At 37.6% G+C, this 27916-nt stretch overlaps 1 protein-coding gene across 1 annotated transcript; it reads right to left on the bottom strand.

Moving 5' to 3' along the window:
- Positions 1 to 31: 31 nt before the first annotated feature.
- LOC134656931 (alpha-tocopherol transfer protein-like) lies at positions 32 to 24933 on the bottom strand. Its single transcript, XM_063512485.1, has 5 exons — positions 24666 to 24933; positions 3844 to 4003; positions 3130 to 3310; positions 1977 to 2168; positions 32 to 528 (listed from the first exon to the last, which is right to left on the bottom strand). Exons 1-5 carry the CDS (start codon positions 24811 to 24813, stop codon positions 289 to 291), a joined length of 921 nt encoding a protein of 306 aa, XP_063368555.1. The 5' UTR covers positions 24814 to 24933; the 3' UTR covers positions 32 to 288.
- Positions 24934 to 27916: the final 2983 nt, after the last annotated feature.

Genomic DNA, 27916 nt, shown 5'->3' with positions numbered 1-27916 from the left:
TGTCGGGTTCTGCGCTATAGGTAGGTATATGTAACACAATAAAGTAAATAGTAAACGACAATTGATCAAAAACACCTTTAACACGAAACAGTTGAATACAATTCACTTGGAATCACATTCTTCTTCATTCTTTGGTGTGTTATAGTTAAAGTGACAATATTTAAATTAAACGTAAACATTACCCTCCCATATCCCCATCACGAACTGCGTGGCTCGCAAGCAAGCATTCTGCAACCACTCACACAAAAGTTTTTCGCGGCATTTTTTAAAAGTTTATGAACCATAGACTTAATCGATGTCAAGTTTTCTGAAAGCGCCAACGGCGCCATAGATGTCGCTGTCTGTCGACTTGGCGTTGGAGGAGGAGAAGTCGTTGAGGGTGCGCAGGTAGTCGCGGCTCTCGTCGATGCGGTGCCGCCACTTCCGGGCGAGCGTGTCTATGGAGTCCTCTTCGCCGCCCCACTCGGCTGGCAACACTCGCGCGGGGATTTGCTCGAGCAACTCGTCCACTTTGGAGTGCAAATAAAACTGTAACAGAAAAATGTTTATTTTAAATCGTTGTCGTTGCACATTTAGTTAAATAAAAAAGTTTGCACGGACTTGATAGTGGCAGGTGCTTAAGATAACCCATAAGATGAGCGACATAACTACTTGACGTAGCACTTAATTGGTATGAAAACTTGGTCGGAGGTTTAAGTATACCTATGTAAAATAATTTATTGGAGCTGTCATAGCTTCATCTAGATAGATGGCTATTTAACGACATGGCTTGTACGATTTTCTGTTGGATTCATTCAAGCCATTCAAGCATATTATTTAAATTCACAGTCTGTGTGGAAAGAGAAGAGTCGTGGAATGTATTGGGTCCCATACATTCCACGACGCTTGATTTTTGACGCAAATACAAGGCATGAGCACGTAATTGATAAAGATTTAATTGTTTTAACAATACAATCGTTAACAGCAGCTAACAACGCGATAAAGGTCAGCTCAACTCATTTCCTCTTAATCTTACTGAAGACAATGAGAGCCTCGCTGGGTGACAATGACTCAGGAACTTGCACTCTTGACTGTAATAAATAAACGGTTTTCTTATGACTTGATGTTACTTCACTCGAATATAATACGTATTAGGGGCTGTTCATGGTACTGACGGTGTAACGTGAAGAGGATACGGACATCCGGGTACCCAAATAAATTGCCTCTAGTAAAATACATTACATGGGTTACGTTACATGGGTTAAACGGCCAACTAGAAAGGTAATAGGTACATATGTACTTTGCGATGCAAATCAAACGTTAATAGTTAGTATTGTTATTTATTACGGCAGAGAATTACATTATATGTATATGTATGTATCTCACATGTATTTAAGTACATGTTTTAATACATATATATTTTACGACACATTTTAGTGGTACAAGTATGTATAATAAATGTGTATGCAGGAGTGCTAAGCAAATAGTTTTGCTGACTGTACTTAATTGTATTTAAACGCACTCTTAATGTTAAATGTCGCTGTTGCCAACTCTAAGTAGGTAGGTGACAGGTATTTACAGAGTTATTACGGCTCTACGATTTCCGCTGGAGGTATAATTTAAATACCAAAGAAATGTTGGTTGGAAACGTTTACCAACAGACTGCAATCATTATGAGTCATACTTGATGTGATACTTGAAAAAAATATCTCAAGCTTCGCCTTTCAATCTTAAGAGAAAGGATCAAGGCCCCATAGTTACCCAGTGGCTCAGGAGATCCTAAAATCTTTCGGTAGATAAGTGCATGCCTCTACTGCTCTCATGTCCCCTAATATTTAAAATATTTATTTTTCAACTTTCTCTTGCACCATCATCTTGCATTCATTCAGGAGGGTCTGCATCAAATGAATGCTCAACGCGTTTCAAACGCTGCGAATACACTGCGAGCGCGTTGTGGGCACAGGACGAATAATTGAATAGAACAGATTGATACTAACCCGCCGTTTGACTTTCTCGTTCATGCAGGACCGCATGAGCTGCAGCGAGGAGGCGATGAAGGTGGGTGCGCTGACCACGTGGATCCGTTTCAGCCGCTGCGGGTACGCTGCGTGCGCGAGGTGGATGCCGCGCCGCACCGTGCCCGCCGCCGCCGCTACGCGCGCCACCAGTGACGCGCGAACCGATGACAACTGCAAGAGTCAGAGTAGCAAAATGTCAAGTACCCAACTTTCTCGTATTTACGAAAATTAGTTTTTTTATAACATAAAATTCTTATTGTATATCTACAAGTTTAAACATATTTGTATGTGACTGTTTGCTTCCTAAAAAAAAAATGCAGGGACACCATAAACGGTGTAGGCCGGGGTTCAGGCAGACCGAAAAGGAGATGGCGGGACGATTTGGATGCATTCTACCCCAAATGGTGGGAAAATGCCGAGGACAGGGTCGAGTGAAGGAAACGAGGGGAGGCTTTTGCCCAGCAGTGGGCTATTAAAAAAAACGCAGGGAATATATAAACAATTGTGACGTAGAGTAAACACTGCTGATCTATAGGTAATAAAGTTTCCGGCCCGTCAACTACGTATGGCAACGGATTAAAGTTACCAACGTACGGTTTAACTAAGACCGCCATATTGGGTTCAGTAAGGCTAATTGTAACAGCGACCTCATTAAAAGTAGATCATGAAGCATTAGGAAATAGGAAATGAGGCGGAACTTTGATTGCTTGCTCCTAGAGGGATCGTGTGACCCTGATCGTGGTCACCGATATACATTGAGCCTTTATCGTGCCATTTAAATAAACCAAGAAGCTACAATCAAGAGAGTAGTCACGGAGTCCATCGTCGTCGTCGTGAGCTTTAGCTTTTACACTTAATCCCATAGTTAGTTAGTTGTACTGGGCATTCGACAAACATTGTGCCTATTTTGCGTGAAAACGAGGTAGCTCTACTCTATCCCAACTCCTCCATGAAACCTAGCAGTGTCTTCAGCAGGTTGCTAACTGCCTCCATACGAACTGCCCGTACGAAATTACGAACGCGTCGCCAACGATGGCCTTCTCGTCGCGCATGCGCGTCTGCCACGAGCATCACAGTACGAGCAATCTGGTCACCGAGTCTGTCGTCTGTAAGCTTTGGAATTGATACTTACATCCCACACGAACGCGTCGCCGACGATGGCCTTCTCATCGCGCATGCGCGCGTCGGCCACGAGCAGGACAGCACGAACAGCCGCCGCTATGTCTGCGCTGCTCTCCGGGTACTGCGGCCTGATCCGGAATATGGTCACCCGGAGCCCGTCGTCTGTGAGCTTTGGCATCGGCACTATGTCCCTGAAAGAATAAAAGGTTAAGACACATAGGATCAACATATCTGCCATTTTTTAGGATAATGAGGGAGGGTTAACAGACGCTATAGCTAAGACAGCAGCTAAGATTGCAGGAAAGACTTGGGAGAATAATGCTACCGACAAAGAGAAATGGAAAAAGATGGAGGAGGCTTTTACCCTTAAGGGATCACACATCGTGAAAACATAACAAAAGAACAGTCAATTTTTAAAACGGATGTGCGAGAAATAAAGCTATATAATAATAAAATAGCTAAGACAAGCCATTGCAAAATAATCAGTATAATCACCCCTTTAACTTGATTTAAATGGTTCATTCAAAATTCAAGGTACCACCACCACGATAAGTTTTCATGCCAAGCGCGTATGGCTTCTATGGGATATGTATGCATTGTTACTGCCAAGTTAGTGCAATCTTAGCATGGTACTTAGGTAGGAGTCTATAAACACAAGTAGGTACCTCTTAGTGTAAGGAAATTAAGTAATTAGAATTTGTAGACACTGACTGTAGGTACTTACATGAAGTTGCAGATGTCGCTAAGCGGCGGGTCGTTGAGCGAGCGCTGCTGGTACAGGTCCCTATGGCGCCCCCTGGCGGCGCAGAACGCCTCGAACTTCGTGCGCGCGCGCTCCATGTCCATGCGGCAGCCGCGCACGAACAGCTCCAGGAAACTTGTGTCTGGAAGATAGATTTACCATTTTACATGTCTTTAACTATAAAAGACCTGATTTCGCGTGGAGGTTTCATCAGCTGTACCAAAGGCGAACATAATGTAAGAAGGCATTTTATATCAGTTAATCCTCGGTAAATGGTACACATCATAAAAACAAGGCGAAGCAGGCCAGGCGAAAACGTAGATCTAGTTTTTTAGTAGCTACCATCATAGAGAAAAAAAATACATAGATTGCTCACTCCATACATCAGTTTTAGTACCAAAAAGACTATTAGCATCTAGCATCGAGTAGCGGAACTATCAATACTGAGCTACTTGACAATAGATGTAGCACCGACCGGAAAGTCTTATGCTGTTGAGATAAGACTTTCCGGTCGGTGCTACATCTATTGTCAAGTAGCAGATGCTAGATGTAGACACTGAAATTAATAGTCTAACTGATGTATGGAGTGAGCACTCTTGTCTTACTATATTTCTCTATGCTACCATCATTGCTAGGTAACTACCTAGCAACCCTAAGCTGCATGGGCATGGCAGTCGTTGGGTTGCGCAAATACTCATGGCAATTTTTTTTTCTTTCCACGTCCTCATTTTACTTTTAGAACTATCATATGGTTATGCCCCACAGGAGAGGAGACGTGGTCCGCTCGACATCCTGTAGTCCTGTACCGACATTGTAGGTGACTGCGCTTTTAATAGTTAGATGGAGATTTTATAAGCGCATTTAGATAAAATAATTATGCAGTTAAGGACATCAGACATCTTATTACTGTTACGAGGTATTGCGGTGACAATGATCATAACATAATGTTAAGAGTCAATTTATTATATAATTGTTCTTATGACATAATAGAGAACCTAAGTTACTTCCTAGTCTTCCTACTCATATTAAATATACAGCGTGTAACAAAAATTCGATATTTGGTATCGTGGTCTGATTAGGAAAACGTAGGAGAATATTTTTTTTTACTGCGAAAAATATTTTTTTTTCTATGGGGCAGGTCCCCCTAGTCAGCCAAATTTCAATACAAAGGGCATAAAATAAAACAATAAAATTTGGCCGAGTGTGAGTAGTCAGTAGGGCTATGATGGTCGACTGTATAAATGATATAGTTGTATAAATGATGATAAAACTGACATTTTATCCAGTTCTTATTGATTTGTCGTCTTTTCCACTTTTGACAGCGATAGTCGTTAAACGATTAACTGCATAACATGCTCGTTGGATAATATGTCACTTGTCTACTTTTCCAACTTAAACTTAGTTGATAAGTGGATAAGTTAAATGATATAAAAGTCACTTGTCTAGATTTATACATTTTTATAACATTCATACCGTTTTGTCCACTTTGACAGCGATAGACGGTAAATGGCTACGTTTGTTGGATAGTTAGACATATAGTCGATTTTTGACGGCTAGCCTTTGATTAATTTATCGTGGTGCTCACTGGGCACGATAAGGTGCTCTCATGGTATAGAAGTGGTGAAAAATACAATTTTTAGGGTTCACTCGTGCCTCTGTCTGTCCGTCTGTCACAGCCTATTTTCACGGAAACGACTAGACCAATTAAGTTGAAATTTAGTACACATATGTAAATTAGTGACCCCTCACCCAAAGACGGACATGGCTTCCTCGCGTTGTCCCGGAATTTTGCCACAGCTCATGGGAGCCTGGGCAGCTTGGCAGCTAATCCCAGGAACTGGCGTGGGCACTAGTTTTTACGAAAGCGACTGCCATCTGACCTTCCAACCCAGAGGGTAAACTAGGCCCGTATTGGGATTAGTCCGGTTTCCTCACGATGTTTTCCTTCTCCGAAAAGGGACTGGTAAATATCAAATGATATTTCGTACATAATTTCCGAAAAACTCATTAGTACGAGCCGGGGTTTGAACCCGCGACCTCTGGATTGCAAGTCGCACGCTCTTACCGCTAGGCTACCAGCGATTTTTTTAAGTACAATAAATAGGTTAGAAGTTATTTAAGAAAATAGCCAAAAAATTACCCCCTCCCCCCCACCTTTATCTCCGAAATTACTGGGTCTAAAATTTTGGACTCGCACTTGGCCGGATTAGTTTTTTTTTTTTTCAAATATAATATATACTATTTGAACTCCATTTGTATTCATATAAGAATATCATTACATTAATTGTAGGGATGGCAAAGATATCATTTCTTCTTGGCAGCTGCTGCCATGGAAGAAAAGCATCAACAAAGAAAAATTCAACGACGTGCCATAAGGGATACATGGAACCCTTTTGATATGCCCAACGAGGAGTTTCGGCACATATATAGAGTGCTCAAAGACTTGGCACTCTATTTGTGTGCCGACCTAGACGCCGACCTCAAACTCAACATGGCGACGGATTGCCGGCACATCTTAAAGTACTTAATTAAAGATATAATGTAGCACTGAGGACGTCACTTTCTGAGAACGCCACTTTCTGAGGACGTCACATTTGGAGTTCGTCACTTTTTTAGCATAGGTACGATTTAACAGTATAAAATACCAGCACGAAAGATGTATGTAATGCCAGCAACCAGATTACCTGTTCGACATACGGTCGCTTTTATATCCTACATACCAACACCAATCTCTGTTTGCCTTACGCCTGACTGGTAGAGAATTCCATTTGGCAAAACGTCCTATGTTTCGTGCAATAAAGTGAAAATAGAGAGATTAATAATAATAAAAAACAATCTAATTATGTTTAAATCAGAGTATTTAATTCAGAATACTTAAAAACTACAAGCACCAAAACATTTAGCCACAGATTGGAGTTAGGCCGGAAACAGCTTCGATTCCATACACATAAATCGTCGTTCATTACTGTAGGTTTATTTAAGGTTCTGACGGAAGATCAGCGCTGCGGTCTCCGCAGTATCTATGCTGAGTCAGCGCCTATTCTTTACCACAACACATGACCTAGAGGGTCTTAGGTAAAATAAATATGTAAATTGCTATTACTGCTATTAGTGTCAAATTGTATGTTGCTTTCTTCTTTTTGTCTCTTGTCAACTTTCTTTTTGCCTCTTGTTATTTATTTATTGTGTCACAAAACATGTAAGTTGTGGTTGAATAAAGATTTTATCTATCTATCTATCTATAAGGGCGCGTGTACACGGTGCCGCCTCCGCGCCGCCGCCGCACCTTCGCGCTATGTACACGAGACGCGTAAAACCCGCGGCGGCGGCGCGGCGGCGGACTATACTTGTCTCGTGTACATAGCGCGAAGGTGCAGCGGCGGCGCAGCGGCGGCGCGGCAGCGGGATTTACGCGTCTCGTGTAAATAGCGCGAAGGTGCGGCGGCGGCGCGGCAGCGGCGCGGAGGCGGCACCGTGTACACGCGCCCTAAATGTTTCGCACAGTAGGAACCATGATTTTATCATACGCCGCTGTGATTAGCTCGTGAAGGTATCACGGCAAGCTCGCTGACACCAGTTGAAGGTCATTCCAACATATTTACATTTAAACGGACTGTCGCTCCTTTTGTGACAACATATTCTTCAGCATACCGCGTCTTCTGTCATGTCTCCATAAACTCTAACGTCTTTTTTATCTGCGTATAAAATCAGCTCTTGCAGTTTCTTTTTTTCAGACAATATTTCCTCTCGTGTAAGGTGTCTCGTGTGTGGAGAATAGGCGTCCAAGGATTTTTTCTTCATAGCGTTGCCGAATTTCAGAATATATGTTCAGCCATCAATCACTTCTGCGTATCCATACTCTCATAGTTCTCATGTTCTGCATAAATTTAATGCAATTTATTTGTTTGTTTTCTTCCTATAGGTATAGGTTACGCAATGAATTTTTAAATTAATATTACATTGTACTTTTAGCCTGACTGACAATGAAAATCTATCATGTCGCCGATTTGACATCGCTGATTTTTTTTCTATAGATGGTCAACCAAACCTTGTCAGTAGAAAAAGGCGCGAAATTCAAATTTTCTATGGGACGATATCCCTTCGCGCCTACATTTTTCAAATTTGCTGCCTTTTTCCTCTGACAAGATCTGGTTGACCAAGTATATTTAAAATGCGAAACTACAAATAGGTTATATCGTTTGTCAAAGCACTGTCTCATTTCAAATATAGACAGAGAGACATACTATCTTTGTCTTACACTAGTACTAGCACCCAAAAGAAAAGGATGAGTATAGTTTGTATTGTTCTTATTTAATGACTAATTGGTTTGACCAACTATACTTACAAGAATGCACTTCGTTTTTCGGGTAAAATCGGACGTAATCGCGTAATAGAAAATGACAGCGTCGTACTAATTTAGTTGCAATCCAACACTCAAACTATACAGGATGGTCTATACCACAACGTTCAAATTTTTTTTTAGTTTCCTCATATCGTGGGCTATTAGGCGATTCTCAGAGATGACGTTCGGTGCCTGACTTTGGTGCCGAATTTTATTTTTTATTTCTTTGATACACAACTTTATTTCCTAAAATCTAGCCTTAATATAAAAAAAATATTGGTAGTAGCCCACGTAGTGATAAAATAAAAAAAAATGTTGGACATCGAGGTTTGTACCACCCTGTATAGAGTAGTTAATAGAGTCAGACCGAGAAAAGTCTGCAGCGAGTTTGATAGCCCACGCAGTGCAAGCGTCATTTTAAACGTCAAACTTCTATGAATTTATGACAGGTAAATATAGCTGGTCAACCAAATCTTGTCAGTAAAAAAAGGCGCGAAATTCAAATGTTCTATGGAACGATATCCCTTCGCGCCTACATTTTTCAAATTTGCCGCCTTTTTCTACTGTCAAGATCTGGTTGACCAAGTATAACACTTGCACTGCGTGGGCTATCAATATCAATTCAATTCAATTCAATTCAATTCAAAATGTTTTATTCGCAAATATAGGTAGTACATACAGTGATCTTATAATAAGTGGTGTCGCTATATTTGACCAACAGGCATGCAAAAAACATATGTACATATGTAGAAATGATTAAAATTTTAAGCATATTATTGTATGTTTAAGATTAAAATCACTCCAAGATATAGGTTGTCTTAAATCTAAATTAAACTAATGTGCAGAAAATCGCTGCAGACTTTACGAGTAGCAAGGAACTAGGACCGCCTTAGATTGCGATGGACAGTCTTTGAATCAGGAAAAATCCGGAGCGGGGGTCAAGGCCCCTTTCAAACAGGCGAGGTCCCAGCTCCCGGAGCATCCCGAAGTCTCGACACCGAGGGAGACGAATAAATACCCGCTCAGCGCCGAGTATTTATCTTTTTAGGGTTTCAGGAAAAACGGGACCCTATTACTAAGACTCCGCTGTCCGTCGGTCTGTCTGTCTATTTAGATGATATATTTCTGTTGCCAACAACAAATAATAAGTACTAACAACAAAATAAAATAAATATTTAAGTGGAGCTCCCATACAACAAACGTGATTTTGTTGCCGTTTTTTGCGTACCTAATGGTACGGAACCCTTCGTGCGCGAGTCCGACTCGCACTTGGCCGGTTTTTAAGAGACGCCGCATGCTCAGCAGCCGCTCCTGCCGACCGCATTGTACGACTAAGATGCGGGGCGGCAAAAGTACTGACGCACGTGGCGTCCCACAGTAAGCACTTACCTCTTTCCCACGGCACCAGGGTCTAGCCGTCAGACCTTATGCCGTCCGATCGGCTAAAGCCTGGCGGCTCAAGCATACATGGGATATTAGGTAACTCTGACAATAAGGCTCTCCTAACGATGTCATTAAGAACATGGTGCCGTGGGAACCTCCCAGCGCAACGGCAGCAGCTCAAGACATGGTGGCCGTTGCTCCCCACAGTGGAACCGTAGATGCATTGGTGGGGTTGGCATACCCATGGCAACCTATTAGGCGGAGAGCAACGGCCACATGCATCGAGCAGTTGTCTTAGTAAGGTGGCTAAGTTTGGGGAGGGCCTACAATTTAGTTGATTTTGACACATGGTTTGACGTATAAAATTCACCGTATTTGAGGTTAATAAGGTCTACTGTCCTTAAAATTTTGTATGAATTTACAAGCAAATATGAGCCTTCGTTAATTAAGTATTGCAGCCGGTTCTACCTTAATTCGATAATGTAGCTTATTTCAAAGACTATAAACTCTAAGTACTTAGAAATAAAGCTTCAAAAGCTTTAACCGTGGATAACTTTTAACTATCAACGTCACATGTGGATAAGTGGTGATAGGATGTCATTCATTAAAATACGCTTTAAGTAAACTTGTTTAGAATTGATTTTTCAAAAGCTCAAACCACGGATGATTTTTATCAGTCAATGGCAAAAGTAGATAAGTGGTGGAATGTGATTAAGTAATCTATTCTTTAAAATAGGCCTTAAGTCATCGAGATTAAAATTGATTTTTCAAAAGCTCAAATCATGTCACGCTATCATTAGTCACTTGTACTTTATCCTCGCGTCTTTTTACCAAATTTAATCACTTATCAGGTATTTCACATATCACGCAATAAATGATTAATGATTTGGTGACAAAGCATCATAGCCCTCCTGAAGATAAATAAACCTCGAAATTATCACTTGCATTTGGTCAATTTTATCTATGGGTCTGAATAGAGTGTATAGTGACAGTTTACAGTTTTTGCTTGGTGTAGTAGCCTGATACCTATATATCTTGCAAAAAACATGCAAAACGTATTTATATTTAACTTACGCAAATTACCTCATCAGATAACCACCGGTTTCTTTGTTTCATCTCTATAAAAAGTTATAACGAGTCCCATTCAAGAGATTTTTCCTCAAACGGCCATTTCAAAGTTAAAATGACACGGCTTCTGCGTGACAATGATCTTCAAGTTGATAAAAACACACCTATTCTATTGCGTAAGGGAGGCTTTAAATATAGAGCAAAGTCTAGTCTACGATTGTATTTAAATGATATGGTTGATGTAGGTAGTAAATTAAACGCGGTCGCGTGCTAATAGAAGAATGTTGCCATTATATTAATTAGAATAATTTGCTTTGACGATGAATGGGAGTATGTAGGTTATATTATCCCTGTTTAACTTAATTATAACACACCTAATAACACGATTGTATTAGGTACAAAGTTTATTTGTATACAATGTGAGCACGTGAACGTATTACATAATTTAAAATTGTCCCTGACTGTCGTGTACTTGCACTCTTTGATAAATATCTTTATATCGAAAATATTAGATTGAGCAACCTAAATTCCAACCAACAACCTTGACAATAGTACGCGTACTACAAAAGGTCGTTTAAAATCGTAACTATTATTATTGGCAAAAGTGTCCCGTGGACACAATAAGGGCCAATTATTTCTGAAATGTCGCAAGCCTCTTGTCGCTTGCAGCGATTTCGAAGTTAGATTAGATACCACAACTATTTACAATTTGCAACCAAGTAATTACAACTTTTACACAAGGGAAATGATTGCTACATAAGTATGTACGTAGGTACTTCTTTACCTTACTTGGTAAGTAAAGAAGAATAGGTACTAAGAGCTTCTATAGATAAAAATAAGACATAAGTAAGCAGAAAAAAATATGCTAATGTCCAATTAACGACATTACAATTTAATAAAGTCAACAAACCACAAACTGAACATTAAGTTGTTTTTAAACACTTACTTACTGCAAATAACACATAGAATAAGCAAGTTACATTAACCTAGTATCTATAATAGAACAGTTCGTACTTGTCCTTAGCTAAGGTACCTACTATTAATTGTACCTAGCTGTCATGTACCATAGGATTACCCCCCATGTTGTGCAAGGCTGAACTGAACAATGATGTCGATGGCAGTCCGGTCAGTTCTCATTGCGAGTGAACTACAGATTAGATGTATGCTATTTAATATTCTGAGCAAAATGGTGCCAAAGCGTACGCTGATGGTAAATATAATGTATAGTATTGTATACTAATCACAGTAATTACCAAACCTTACTTCAGGATTTGTTCAGCCCATACAATTTTGAAGTTTAATTTATATTTAAACATATTTTAATATTACCAATAAATAATAGGGATGATGACACATGTTGAATTTTATAACAAAATCTAGTAAAATAGATAGCAAACGAGCAATTTATTACAATAATGTGGATATTAAAATAAAATATTGATAAATTACAAAAATACAGGACCTGAAAGTTTCAAAATTTAAGTTTTTTTTAACTTCCAAAAACGATAAAAGTAAGGGTACCATTCGATTCCTTACATTTCATGCAATAAAATATTGTACAGCAACTATATACATAAACGCAATATTTCACCGACAAAAACGCAATTTTCTTGTTTTGTCGATACTACAAGATGGGCGATGATGACGTCACGGCCCTTGGCCGTTTTGTATAGGGCGTTTCGCGAGTGAAATGCGACTGTCGGCCTTTGACTACAATTTCTGACTTTTGTGTTACTTTAATGCAATGGGTCTCATATAGACATTTGATCCTAAAAACAAACCCGATCGATTGATACCATAAAAAAAATTAGTCATGTAGGCTATTACTACTATACGCGTAATTTATACTATCCGCGTGTACCTATGGCTATCATTTAACTATATTATACGAGGTTTTTCGAATTGGGACTAATTTTATTCATCTTTAGTTATTGACAATAAATTCTTCACGCTTGTTATTATAGTCTATTTTTTTATTCCGTAGACTAAAATGACATTTCATAGTATGAACATTGTGAACGTCATGTGTCATTTCTTAGTGTAGTGTGGTCAATGTCAAAGATAACGAATTGGACATTTGAAAGACTTATAAATCCAACTTAAGAGCTGTTATTGTTTAAACTACCTCATATTCCACAGTTCTACAGATGTATGACAATTAAAAGGACGACCAGCACCCCTGGTCATTATACCATAACCATATATTTATTTTTACTAAGACCATGAGACTGCAAAAGAGATAACATAGTAATTTAGACACCTTCGTAGACATGACTAGTCGTAATATTTGTGAACACGTACTTGGAGCCAAATCATAGCCAAATCGTTTAAATATGCTTCAACAATATGAATACCAGATTTTACGACAAGGATATTTGTATGTATATAGGTAGGTGGTACATACTTATTAACCGATTATTAAATACAGCTAGGTGTTAGGTTAGGTAATGAATAGATAAACAATGGGAGGAGTTACCTAGGTTAGTTTATAAAATTAGAATTAACTAATGTAGGTAATCGTGTCGTGTACTTTTTGTGATTATTGCTTTGTTTTTTATCTAATTAATGAAGCATTTTCAAATCTTAGGACAAATAGATTTTCTTTAAAATAGTTGTATTTAGTTTCACTTTATTAAGTAATTAACTATACAGTACATAATTTGTTACAGTTTTGGTTTGTTTGAACTCAAACAAATATTGTATAAATATACCTACTCTTTTTAAAAGTGCCTTCTGCTTCTGGCAGGACGGTAGTCATATGATTATGTTTTATTAATAACTACTACCTTGTATGTTTAGGATGAGGAGTACCTACTTAATTATAAGTGCGCTAATGACCCTAGCAAATCTAGCAATCCATAAAGGCGACTGCAATCCGGTTTTAATCGTAAGGTAAACAAACAATATTCATATACTTAGATAAGTTTTTGTCCGCCACTAGATTCCTATAAGACATTCTAGTACATATATTTGCCTCTTGTTCAAATATACGACTAGTTATACTTCGTTTTTTTAGCATTAGAAATAAGGTAAACAATCTTGATGTGTCTTTTAATTGAAAAACACATTTTAAAAATAAGTTACGGTAAATATGTAACAATTATGAATCTAATACGATCTTTTATAGTCTTTTGCTTTCATAAGTAATAGTTATTGATTTTTAAAAAGTGTTTTTCTATTAAAAGACATGTCAAAATCGCATACCTTCTTTCAAGTTCTTTCTAATGCTAAAAAAAACGAACTATAGGTGTAACCTTAAATACAGCATGGTAGGTAATTATTTTTATATGGGAGATATTTTTTAAGATTGTTAACCTACCGATGTGTATGCAGAGGTCCCAAACAGATTTGAATAACCGTTGACACATTATAAACCTACCAATACTGTGGGATAAGATGTAGGGAGTCATCCTTTTATTTTATGCTCTTCTAACTGGGCCAGCAATGTATGTATACCCCTTAGAATGTATGTATACAATCCCGAGGACAATCGATGTGAATCACAGAAGGTCGTTAATTAGATTGTTCTCGAATTACATGTTGATTTCCACGAGAACAAAGAAGTTCCCCGCAAGAATGTGTCTTGAAAACAATGATTAAAGTAAGTATGTAGGTACATCAGTAACTATGTAATGCTGAGCTATTTATGAAGACGTCATAAAATGCTTATCTCGATAATCGGTGCTGTTTTCCCTCAATAAAGCTAAAAGCAACCTGTAAGTAGAATAGTCTGGAAAATTTAATGGCTAAATACCTATCGTCGGCATTATTGCGAACCGGTAGAGCGAAGTAAAGCCTGTTCGGCGAGTGACTGTACGAACTGAGCTTGATGCAAGAGTCATCCTTAATGTCCTATGTAGTTACGTATTAATTTCAAGTTTTTACACGTGTTACTTGTTTTTTTATGGATAAGAGAAAAAGAAGTTCGTTGTTTGCTGTTGTTGTGTTGTGCCGTAAAGCTAAACTCGAGCGGCAATGTACCTACGTATGCCTTGAAATGCTTGCTTTTATTTAGTGCAAAGCAGGCCAAGAGGGATGGGTATTGGGATGCTTTTTGATACTCCATAAATATTTCTATAAAACTTTCCTTTCTATGAAAAGTTTCCGCAGAATTTCGGTCTATTATGTATGTAGAGTTTGTATACCTTCTTTATTTTAATTAGCAGTTATATTGAAAACCCTACAACCTAAATATTCGAATTTATCAGCGCTAATTAGGTGATGCGTCTAATTTCTATGTAGTCAGGCACTTGACTTAATATTCCTTCAATGCACAATATGGTGTCATCATTAGTACGCAGCGCCGTTATGCAAGATTACGTGAAGGAGATTACCGCGGGCGCGCGTAAACTTACAGAGTGTGACATCGATGTGGTGTCGCGAGGAGTGCTCGGAATTACGATGATTCATGAAACACTCTTTGTGTAGAATATATAATTCTTCTTTGTGCAAATTTAGAAGGTCACGAGAATCTGATGTCGCTTCTTACGAGGCGAAAAGTTAGGAATGTTTGGATTATGTGATTGTAAAATTATGACGCTCTTAAATAATTATTTCGAATCATTTTTCTTTCAGTAAACTTAGAAAAAGACATCAATAATCCACACTTCTGCGAAAACCCACACATTTCTAAAATCATCAATCAATTCTTTAATTAACGTAATAGATATATAGGCAAGTAGCAATAAGCAATGTTTCATTTCTCAATGTAGGTATGTAGTATTATCCAACATAAAGTTTTGATGTCAATCAAAAAACAGATAACAGTAGACATACCTAGCCTAACATAAACTTTAGCAACTGTTTCTTCTAAGTAATTCTTTATCTACAAAAGTCGACCAACTTAATATAAATTAAAGTAAATGTAAATAAACTAGTAGTTCGCCCCGAACTGAGAACTCGCGGTTAACCAAAAATTATATAGCGATTGACTTTGTTTTGTTGCACCTACTTAGGTACTCGTATAGTGCGACATATAATAATAGAAAATAAATGAGGGCGCCACTTTCTACGTAACTGTCACATTTTTGACGTAAAATGCTTACACATGGCAACAATTTAGTATGGACATTTTTGAGTTCCATTTTATTTAATTTCTACTATTTTATGTCGCTCTATAGGCGGCAATGGATCAAAGATCGCGTGGATTTATTGCAAGGTCTGTGGAGCCCTTAACTGATTGATTTAAGCAAAGAGTAGTATGTATAATATAGTTGGCCAAGCAGATCTTGTCAGTAGAAAAAATGTAGGCGCGAAGGGATATGGTCTCATAGAAAATTTGAGTTTCGCGTCTTTTTCTACTGACAAGATTTGCTTTTTTGCATCAATTTTGAAGCGCCATTTACAAGTTTAGCGTTAAGTAATATAGATGGCGCAATTTTTTCGAATAAAGGGCTTCGTATACGGCTGTCCCTCCCCTGGATTTAAGTCACCACCATAGAGATTAAAATAAACTGTATCTGTGCTAAGTCGAAATATTTCCTGTCAAATGTCAAATACATGTATTATGTTTATTCTATTTTATTTTTATCTTGCTAATTATTTCAAAATGGTAAATTTAAAAACGATATTATAAAAGTGTAAGTCGAGCACTTTCATTTGATACTAAACTCGACCATGTTTCTTGCAAAAAAATGACCAGAATAGCAAGACCTCTCACAAACAGCTTTTTGGCCTTCTAAGCTCTTCTAGCTCAATAACCTCTTGATCGGGCCTGCTCATAATTTAATGACTAAAATATAATGCCCTCGACTACACGTTTACCCAATTTTATTTAAATTAGAACAAATTTACTTAAGTTATTGAGTATCAAACTATCTTCTGACAGTTCAGCTTAAAAACATCGAAATGCCGAGACGTGCCGCTAGCCAGCCGCGTGTTCAAAGTCGAATGTAAGAACTTCGCTTCGCTTCGCTCGCTCGTTCGATAAGGTAAATGTTCAAAATGATAATGACTCAGCAAGCATCAGCGGACGTCACTGATCTCATTATAGCGATATAGAATTCAGTAAACAACCTCCATGGCTATAAATATAGCCATATGAATATTATGCAAATGGGTCTATTTTTGGCTGATGTCTATTTTTGATGCAAACAAATTAGATATGACGTTCGTAATCACGTTATAAGATAGATTGACGCTTTTTTGCCTATTAATTTTAATTCGAGCGCTTTAGTTCTTTGATCCAAAATATTCCGTAATTGCCGAGACAGGCACATATATATTATTCCACGTCAAGTTTATTTATCTGAGAGTGAAACTTTTGCTTAATGTTTATACCTTAAAAATAGACATATACGAGTTGTAAACATCATAAGGAATTTATTTATACCCACTACGCTAGCTATATCCCTTCGAAGAACCCTTTGTCAAACTCAATAGACAGGTAGTCGCTGATCGATCAGTTCGATCACTAATAAGATTGCTGATCTTATGGATGCCGGGAGGCCCGGCGCTCTATTTACAGAGTTGAATCTACATCTACAAGGTGACAAGTGATCGACATCTCACGGCATCTTCAAATATTTAGCGAACTGGAGAGTCGGGGAGTTCCCCTGTTCGGGGATTATATTGAAAAGATACCTTCGACCTTTAAATTTAATCTACCCCAAAAATGAAAAAACTGTCCTCGTGTCTACTGGGACCATGCCGTTATAGGAAATACTTTTTTCAATACGTTGACACACGCGCGGGGCCTGGCTTAGTTAAGCAGTTACCGCAGCCTGTGGACACTTGCAACAGTTGCAACTCTAATCGAGTTACCTGCGCGTTGCTGACCCTACAAGCTTACAAGGATTCATCCTTGGGAGCACTGGACACCTTATATAATTACCATCAGAAACACAACACAGGTGATTCTGTATAAACGTAGTATACTCGTATATGTAGGGCTGGATATTTGTCGATATTTATCAAGTCGTTATTTGGATCTATTACCTATATATAGTTTCTTTTTAGGAAGTGCAAATGTGCCAATGTGTTTAACAGTTGGTTCATGTTGCACAAAACGCCAAATTATCCAAATATTTTAATAACTATTAAAGTTTTGATATGGAAGAGCAAGCATTGTTAAGGTTTTAGATAACCTTTACCGACAGTCTCATATCGTATAAGCGCCTAACTATATACCTAGTTCCGCATTTCTTTATTGACATCAGATATATATGCTAATCGCGGACCGACGACGGACATATGTAATTAATTAGGTGGAAGATTAAATATTTCTTGACCTTCGTCAATCAGAATGTAAGTAGATAAAAATCTAACAACTTTAAAAAAACTATCGAACTACCTATAAATATATCTAGTCAATTTAATAGCTTACTAGACAGATACTTAAATTGCTCCGAAAACAACATGATGGCAATTTGTTTCTGTAATGTGTTGTAGGCACTGTTGTATTTCTTTACCGCGTGTGGGAGCCGAGGGTCATGACGGTTTCTAACATTTTAATTGTGGTACCTATCATGCGTCTCGTCTTGTCTATATTCTTCGTCATACAATGACTGAACAGGACCAGGCTAAGGGCTCATTTAGACGGCGCGCGAACTCATATAGGATTTTAGTTACATTGCGGACCATTGAGGTTACGTCAATTCAGCCGACCGATCAAATGACGCAATGTAATGAATCTTGCATGCGAGTTCTCGCACCGTCTAAGTGAGACCTAAGTCTTGCTCTCCAGGCTGCTCGGCTCTAGGTCATCTGAATCTTTTTTAGGTGTCAGCGAATTTTTATTTCAGATTTCATTACACTCATTTCAAATTTTATATGGAACATTTAATACTTTCTTCTTATTTTAGTTTTCTGCTTATTATCGTAATAGCGTTACAGCCATAGACGAACATAGTTGCAGCATTGAGCTACTTTGGGACCGGTTGCACGAGTGCCGGTATAAGGTGTAGTGCGCTACTAAAGAGTTCAACGAACTCCGAAATTATCAATATCCTTTTATTAGGCCAAGTTATTTTTAGAATCCATAAAGGAAAGTTCCACAAAACAAACAGAATTTTAAATTAAAAAATAAAACTGATGCGTCATTTTACATGTTTAACGAAGCGCATCGCCACAAGAACACGTTTAAGCGGGATCTTCCTCATGGTTGAAAAACCTCGGGCCAGATCTCCGCAAAGACGAAATGTTATGTTATATGTAATATTATGTATATGTGAATATAAGTAGGGCTCGGTTGATCTAGGCCACAAGTTTACCTTCACATTCCCTAAAGTAAAAAGCAATAAAAACAAAAACAATACATTGAGTGGAATTTAGTGCACGTGCCTCCACAATAATATTAAATTTCTGATGCATTAATCCTGTAGTAAGGGGGAGGGGATATAAAACTAAACAGAATTTTACCTATTGGTTACAACCAAACCCCAAATAGAGAACAGAGGACCCACGTGGGCGGAACCTTGCCAATTTCCAAAAGTTGTTCGAATTGCATAGCGTCATTAAGTAAAGCGAAGGCTGCACGGAAGTCGACATATTAAATATTAACACTAAAAGAGCGCAACGGCTATATACACTAATAATGTTTATTCCCTTTAACTTTTAAGCTAAAAATTCGTCCAGTTTGTTGCGTTTCTACCGTGATGCTAATAAAGTCGTACGAGCATACAAGTTCGCGGCGGATTACGTTGGCTCGAAACGGCAGCTGTTGGCCATACGGAAGTATTGCACAATTTGCACGCCTTACGCGTTTCCTATTGGCGAGATGTCATCTATATTCATAAGTCCATTTCTGACTGCTAATACACCAGAACAAAGGATTTGGAATCTTCTAAGTTTTGGACGTGGTTTTGGTTTTTGGTGCTTTGTTTATACCTCGTTTATAGCTAAGAGTATAAGTGCTTTTTCGACCTTCACCTCCGGTTTTTTGCTCTCACGTTATAATTGTGCGCTTGTTATTGTTTATCAAAAAGGGCACGTTTAATTGTTGTTTGGATAACGTTATTTAATGTTTTCTGCGAGCTACGCGATCTTTATTTTAATTTACACTATAGCGTAATATTGTAGAACATTTATAACATATAGGTAGGTACCTAAAAAAAGTTTAATCTTATCAATAAATTCCAATGATCCAATTTTTTAAAAATTAATCAATAAATTCCAATGAGCCCAACCTTTACAGGTAGGTATGTATATTCTCCGGTCTACGAGTGTGTGATGAACAGCTGATGAACATAGGAGTGTATAATGCTTCAAGGACCGGTTAGATTATAAAATATTTCAATTACATCCCTAACCATTCATCCATCATTCATATTTTGGAACATTTTACTGTGTTCAACTATTTTAGTATAAGATCAGATTGTTACGTGAATTTGAGTAATAAATACATATAAATAATGTGAATAAATATATTCTATTCTATTCTATTCTTTTTATTCTATTCAACAAAAACAAAAACGTTAATTATACATGCAGATATAAATTGCGAGCAAAATTTTCCGCGGATACTGCGGTATTGCGTTTGCTTGTAAACAACTAAACACGCTCATTCATCGAGATTATGAAAAAAATACGGCCATTAGGTATCATTCCAATCACATACTGAGAACGAGCGAGTCGAAGAGCTCAAGTTAACCAAGAACGGGCTTTCCAATTATACATATTAGTAGTTACGTGTTGTGAGGTCACGTTACACTGGTTCGCCCGAGAGTTCACCTGGACTGAGCCTGCGCAAGCATTGGGAATACACGGATTACACGGCGGTTATATTAAATACATAATAATTAAATTAATAATAAACTCGCCACTGATGTTGTTGTCTTATTTTGGTTAAACCTACACGATGGCGATGGATGTAATTAGAATTTAAAAGCTTGATTTATATTTCTTTGCTCAAAAGGTGGGTTTGTCTAATGCAAATTATAAGGTTTCGATTTTTTGTGGCTCTTCGCGGCTGAGAATATATATTGATCTTAAGGTTTTAAAATGAAAAAATACTGTTTTCCTCATGAACAAGTAGACATGAAAGTCTAAAGTTTAAGTTTGTACCTATTGCAAGTTCGGTACAAATAGTAATAAGGGTCATTCAAATTGCTCTTGAGAAGTACTTACCTCTATAGTCTTGCCATAAATTCTGTCACTAAAGCTTTAAAAACTATAGGATAGTTATATTTTCCCGACGAAGTAAACGGAGATCGTGAAAAATAAGTCCGTGTTTTTGAGTCGCATCGTTCGTTCATTAAAATAAAAAGCATAATTATGACAATATCGAGTTATATATTCTATAAGTAATATGTAAAATGTAAGTCAATAACTAATATTAATTCATAGTTGTCCTTTACAGTTAACGGATGGACAGAATTTACCTATGGGTAGACTAGGTAAATATATTTATAAATAGACATACTTAGCCGCTGCATGAATAAAATATTACGTCTCCCGCTTATACGTCTATTGATTACCATGCTATAATAAATTGATAATGTTTGCATGTCGATGTAGGTATGTTGGATAGGTAATGTTAGATAATTGTACAAGTATTTAATACAATTAAAACGTAACGTAAAGAAGTGGAAACATCTCTAATCGACAAGGAACTGAGGAAGCTGCCACCTCTTTCGTACCCGGTGACATCGGCCAGCCGCGTTTGGCTCAATTTTCGAATTGTGCAGCTGGACCCCGAAACCGAGTGTCGACAGTACACCAAAAGCAACAAAGTTGTAATTAGCGCTGGCGGTAGACCGCGAAATTCAGTAAAATGTTGCAAATGGTGTTAAAGGTATGAAAATCGGTACGACTGATCTTTAGGACTAGAGATGCACCGGATATCCGGTTACTATCCGGTATCCGGCCTGTCCGGCCGTTATATTAGTATCCGGCCGGATACCGGTCAGTGACCTTATTATCCGGCCGGATACCGGATAGTAAAATTAACACATTTTGGGGTAAAAAATGGATTCTAAAAAACAGTCACGGTCATAATGCTAACGACACTGTAGATAGAAATGAATACGTAACCAATTTCACACAATACACTTATTTGTTTACACAAAAATACGCGCGCGCACTTGTAACTATAAACGAACTTACTACGTAATGACATGATAAAACTCGTTACGATCCTAGAAATGTGTCCGCGCGAACGTTCACTACGAAACAGGTCGAAACCTGCACGAGGCGCACCTGCAAAACTCAAAATATAGGTATAGTTCCGCCGGCCGAATATCCGGCGACCGGATACCGGATATTCGGCCAGTGTCCAAGCCGGATATCCTTTATCCGGTATCCGGCCAAACAACTATCCGTTGCATCTCTATTTAGGACATTTGAAACAATTTGAACCGAAGCACCAACAAATAAAAAAAAACGAGCGAAGTATGACGTCATCTTTTTTTTGTATGGAATAAAAAAATATGTTTAGAAACCTATCGTGTGTGGTATCAAACAAAAGGGCTGTTTGAGGCGATTTAAAAAAATATATCACATCGTTACAGTTCAGTATTTTTTTTTTATTATAACAAAAACTATTTTCAAAACATACCAAGTTTGGGCTTCGCCAGATACAATACCGTTCAATATATTTTGTAAAACATTCCTCAAATTATACCTAATATCCTTATATCTAACCCCTTTTTTCATGCCTTTAACATTATTTGCAGCGTTTTTTGGCGAACCGCTAACGCTAAATTGGCGCCGAGGCCCTGGTAGGTAGGCCATAGTATAAAAGTACATTTAGTAGGTATAGATACTTTCGCATTAGTCGTATAAATAGTCGCACGTACGTGTCTTATTTATCTGTATTTAATATCTCGGTTAACGATAGTCATATATGCAGCGGGCTCAGCACGGTTCCATTTTTATCGACTATCACTATGTCCGTCACTTTCGCACTTACATACTTGTTAGAACGTGACAGGCATGATGATAAACGATAAAAATGCGACCGTGCTACTAAGGCAGATGATCTAATGACTAGAAATTATGACTAAACAAACTAAAGTAATATTTACCTACTCATGAGTATGCAGATTATTTTTGATCTAACATATGTAATTCGATAGCTTTGTAATAACAATTACTTGAATCCCCACTCTCCAGGCTCTTCTGCAAAAATTGTAAAAATACTTGAGGCAAAATATTGTCTTCGGTTACCGCGATAGTTACTTATGAAATAAAACTATTAAAACGGATTATATGGCGTATATTGAATTTATACTACATCCCAGATCCAGATCCAGATCCGGGGGATGTAATGTAGTATAAATTCAATATACGCGATATAATCCGAGCAAAACAATTTTTTTTTAACAAACACCGTTTTTATAATCATCAACAAAGAGCTTTATGGGAGGGCTCTTTAGGTACAAAGGGTTTTTTCTATAATTCTATTAATATGTATTTCCGATCTAATAAAAGAGTAATTAATTTAAATAATTAGGTACATGCATACGAAAATGAGGTTATTGTGCCGCGGAAGTAGCTGATTCCGCATGTTTGTAGCATTGTATGTACGAGTACGAGTATTGTCCGTCAGCTTTCAATGCCGCGACTACGATTTATTATAATATTAGCATAAATTTAATATAAACAATTATTAGTAAGTAACATTTAAGTGTAGAATGTGGATTTGTTTACGTGTTGTTACATTTATGGTTCAGTAAAAAATACCGGCCCTATGTAATATATAAATATTTGAAAACAAAAAAATACAATTCTAGTGTTATCTCTTTCAAATCGATACTTATTAAGAACAGATTTTAAATCATTACTAATATACATACTCGTATAATTAGATGTGTACACATTAGAGACTACTAACATTTCGATGCAAGTATATTCGCGCACGCAAAACGGTTACCATTTGTTTTACAAGGGGGCAAAGTTGTTGTTTAACCGCTCATGCTAATATTGATACCTCGCAACGCTCAAGATTCCACTTTTGGAATCTTTCGCTTGCTTGGGTATCAATATTAGCACGAGCGGTTAAATAACAACTTTGCCCCCTTGTAAAACAAATAAATATTTTACCTCTACCTATATTATAATAGAAATCATCTAAATAACTATGTATTAAATGTATATATTTAGAACGAAGTAAACCGTCACAGTTAAGGCTAGGAGTGGTACTAATATGCAATTATCTCCATGCTAAGGCTTAGTTGAGGGTCATCATTAACTTAAATTATCCTAAATTATCCATACGTGTTTTAGCCAGTAATATATCATGGCAACCAACATTCTACTCTTTTAATACAAATTTTACTTTGAAACTAGGATTTTCAAAAATCTTTAGGTAGTTTAGGTGGGGTCCCGTTGTTTCCCATAAAGTTTTAAGTCATAATGTACCTATTGTTTGTCATATTATCATTAGTCATAAAACTGAAACCGTTAACATTTCAGGATTTTCGTTAGGTTATCCTATAGATAGGTTAGGTTAGATTTGTTTTATGGCAATCCTGAAAAGTGATGCGTTTCTGAACCAAATGAATTATGACGAAAATGCGGGCAAACAGTACATTATGGCTTAAAACTATTTGGGAAACAATAGAGACCCAGTTTAGGTAACTAAGCCATGAAATATTAAGAGATCAAAAATGAGATTCCTAGTATTTTCAGAAATATTACGAGAGTAAATAGCTGGCAACCTCATATTGATATGATCAACCTGCAGGTAACTATACCGATTAGAACAATATTTACATACGTGTAAACTCGCAAAAGTAAACGAAATACGTACCTATCAATTAAATAATTAGAGCAATGAGATCATGTTACACGTTCATCACTAGACAATAAATATATTACCATCAGATTATATATACATATATAGATATATATTATACTTCTATTATATGTATATATAAATTAACGCAAAATGCCAAAAAAGTCTCTCTTTCAAAAGAATTTTAATCTTACCTTATTTTACGTTGTTAGGAAATATGAAAATAATGGATGAATGAAGGACTTTATATCTAGGTCAGAACTATAGAGGACCTAGAGATTTGTACCTATTATCCTCATTCAGTATTACATTCTAAAAATATTTGTAAATAAATACCTATGCTCTCAGGCCGTGGCAGATGTGGCGAAGCAGCACACATGCTCTTGAGGTCCCGCACCCCTCTCTCAAGGTCCCCTTCTCCCTCTCCCAACTCCTGCTTAATCATCTCCAGCTGTTTCAGCGAAGGTCCTTGCAGCAAAGCCATGGCACTACACTACATTCAATGTTCACGATTAAAAAAAAATATTGTTCTCAATTTGAATTGAACGAGTAAATTGCAAGCTGTGGCTGAGTAAGAACAAAACTGTGAATGGCTTGCGCGCGGCCAGTGCCTTATATAAACAAGCGTCGATTAGAAAAGGTAAGGAAGGTTAAGGTGCACGCACACTATAGTTATTTTTTCTATAAAATACTGCGTCTCGGATCTACTTCTTTGCCTATGAAAAAGTATCCCGCATTTTTGTACGAAAAATCCATTTTCCGGTGCAACATGCACATACCATACCTTCTTCAGTAGGTAAAAAGAAAAACAATAATTCAACGTTCATACATAACGTGAAGACCCGGAAAGGACATACTGGGATTTTTTTACCCTTTCCCGTTTTTACCCATGGATACTGAACCCTAAAAAGGTGGGTATAGTTTATTTGGGGACCGCTGGGATTCCGAGCTGATGCGCCGATAGACGCAGCTTCATGTCTAGCTCCACGTGATATGTATCTGGATATTCTGGATCAGTTAATATTTGGTTATTTTAAATAATTTATTTTAAGGCATATTCTGATGAGGCAATAGCTTTCTTGAGAAAGGTCTCAAACATGAAACAATTAATTGGACGGCCTCCTAGCCTAGTGGGGTAGTGGGTAGTGACCCTGCCTACGAAGCAGTCCTGGGTTCGAATCCTGGTAAGGACATTTATTTTTGTATTTATCACAAATCGTCGCTATTAAGTATAGCCTCAACCTCATCTGCAACAATAATTTGATGGAAATGTCGCTTTTCTTTCATTCGGAATACGGGTGTTTTTGTCATCAAATGAGTGTTGCAGATACGAGGTTGAGTAAGTATAGCGGCGAAATATTTGTTCATGGGTTATGGATGTTTTCTATGTATTTATATATAACCATATTTATATAGGTATATTATATCGTCACTAGACTTACTGTCAAAGCTGTTATTATATCGTCGTATAGTACCTATCCACAACACAAGCAGTTTTCCCGTTTGTAGCGAAAAGCGCCTACAAACAGAAACCCGCCCCGCGGGTCGCTGGCAGTGAAATTCTTAAGGTGCACTATCTTTAGGAATGTACTTTTTTCAATAAACAGTAAGTAAGCAGTATATTATTATTTTCTCCGTCGTAAACTAGCCCTTACATCTGCGTTGACGTCGGCCGATCAAGTCAGAAAATAAGCGATTACGGCCATTTTCCACGATGATACCTACCGCAGACGCACAGCCGAGTTCATTTACATTTCAAAATAAACAGCGAGCTTCCTACTTGCTATATAAACCAGATAACTAAACTTGGAAAAGTGTGAAACGCCCCTAAATATTTACACATTGCAGGCAACATGGTGTTTTCAGGTTTTTACATCACCATTTCGGAAAAGGGCTTTTCTTCCCTGCTAGGAGGTATGAAAGTGGCACTTTTCTATTCTAGGACACTATTTTTTTACCTTTTTGCAAATCTGTATACCTACTAATTTATTATTTTTTTAAATAATATTTTGAAACACAATATTTTAGAATCCTTCGTTATGCTCGGTATTAAAATATAGAATCCTTGGCTAAATAAACTACGTGCTCGCCTAGCTCACTCTGTGACACAATACATATTGTACGGCGGGTCTGAAGTCCGTAGTAATAATAACGATTAAAAATAAAATCTGGCGCGTTTCCTGTTCCGAAAGTTAGGAATATTGATATATTAGAGTAAGTAGGTAAGCAAATTCCAACTTAAAAATATGTGCCAATATACTTTTATGTATGTATTTAAATTTTGGATTTTAACGCTTGGGGGCATACGGACGATAGGAACGCATACACATATGTTACGTAGGTACTATACATGCGTGATATCTCTTATCTCGTTGAATTACAAATTTTTTATTGACTTGGGTAATTACTATATCCTGAATACCTAACCTACCACATAGTACGTTGGTGTGTAAAGTTTAATAAAATAAATAGATAAAAATAATTGCGTGCTTATTGGTTAGACCAAGATAAGTCTGCAACGATTTTGATAGTACACGAAGTGCAAGTGTTATTGAAACATTTATTGAACAAAAACATGACAAACATGACAAAAAAAAAAACAATAAATAAAAATTACAATTAAACTAAATACAAACTAAAAACTATTCTAAAATAAAACTAAACTAAAACTAACCTAAATCTAAAAACGGCCCCTGCGGCAAGGTCCCCAAGATGCTGGCTGCGTTACCCCGCTGAACTGCCAGACTGAAGCGTTGAGCGAGGTAACTGCCAGCTCTTGGGTCCCCAGTTGCGTCCCTGAGTCTCTTTGAAAGGTCTCTAAAGAGACTCAGAGCGCCAGGACCCCACGGACCCAGGGTCTCGACGCCGAAAGGAATAAACCTGTATTCGGCACCGAGACCGCGATATTTCCCCACCTTTGCATTTTCGGCCGCCTCTGCAGCAGCTGCCGCCCCCACAGAGGTTCCGTGGAGCGTGTCCACGCAGGTTGCATCCCACACTAGCACCCGTCCCATACTCCACGGAATCAAAGACATCCCGTCAGGTCTCTTGCCGTCAGTGTTATTTATATTTATACCTCATAATTTCAAAGAAGATTGACGTTTAAAATAACACTTGCACTGCGTGTGCTATCAAAATCATTGCAGACTTATCTTGGTCTAACATAAATTAATTTGTTAAATTTAAGTTAATTTCGATTGGCGATTAGCGTTTCTATCAACGATTGTCATCTTGGCTAGACCCCCGGTACATTTATAAATTTGCCAGCTAAAAAAACAACCTTGAAGCTAAGTAATAGAATTGAAATTTGATTGTTATTGCTGCTCCGACATTTTATATGATATGGTACCTACGTGGAGTACACATTCGTTGTGGTACATAGTCGTAGTCGTAGTGGTCGTGGTGGTATAGGTTTTCATTAAAGAGTAGGTACTTACTGTTTATAAATTGTATTTTTTACATTTTGATCTCCTTTCCCCAGATTCCATGCTTTAAGTTATTTTCAAAGAACATTAAACAATATCGAGTACGGTTTTACAATAATTTCACGATTCTTATCATTATACTTTACTTTTATTATACTGTCT

The sequence above is a fragment of the Cydia amplana genome, chromosome 19 (assembly GCF_948474715.1).
Source record: "Cydia amplana chromosome 19, ilCydAmpl1.1, whole genome shotgun sequence".
NCBI classification, from domain to species: Eukaryota; Metazoa; Arthropoda; class Insecta; order Lepidoptera; family Tortricidae; genus Cydia; species Cydia amplana.
Note: the sequence above shows the minus strand (reverse complement) of the source record. Positions and strands in the feature narration are given on the sequence as shown.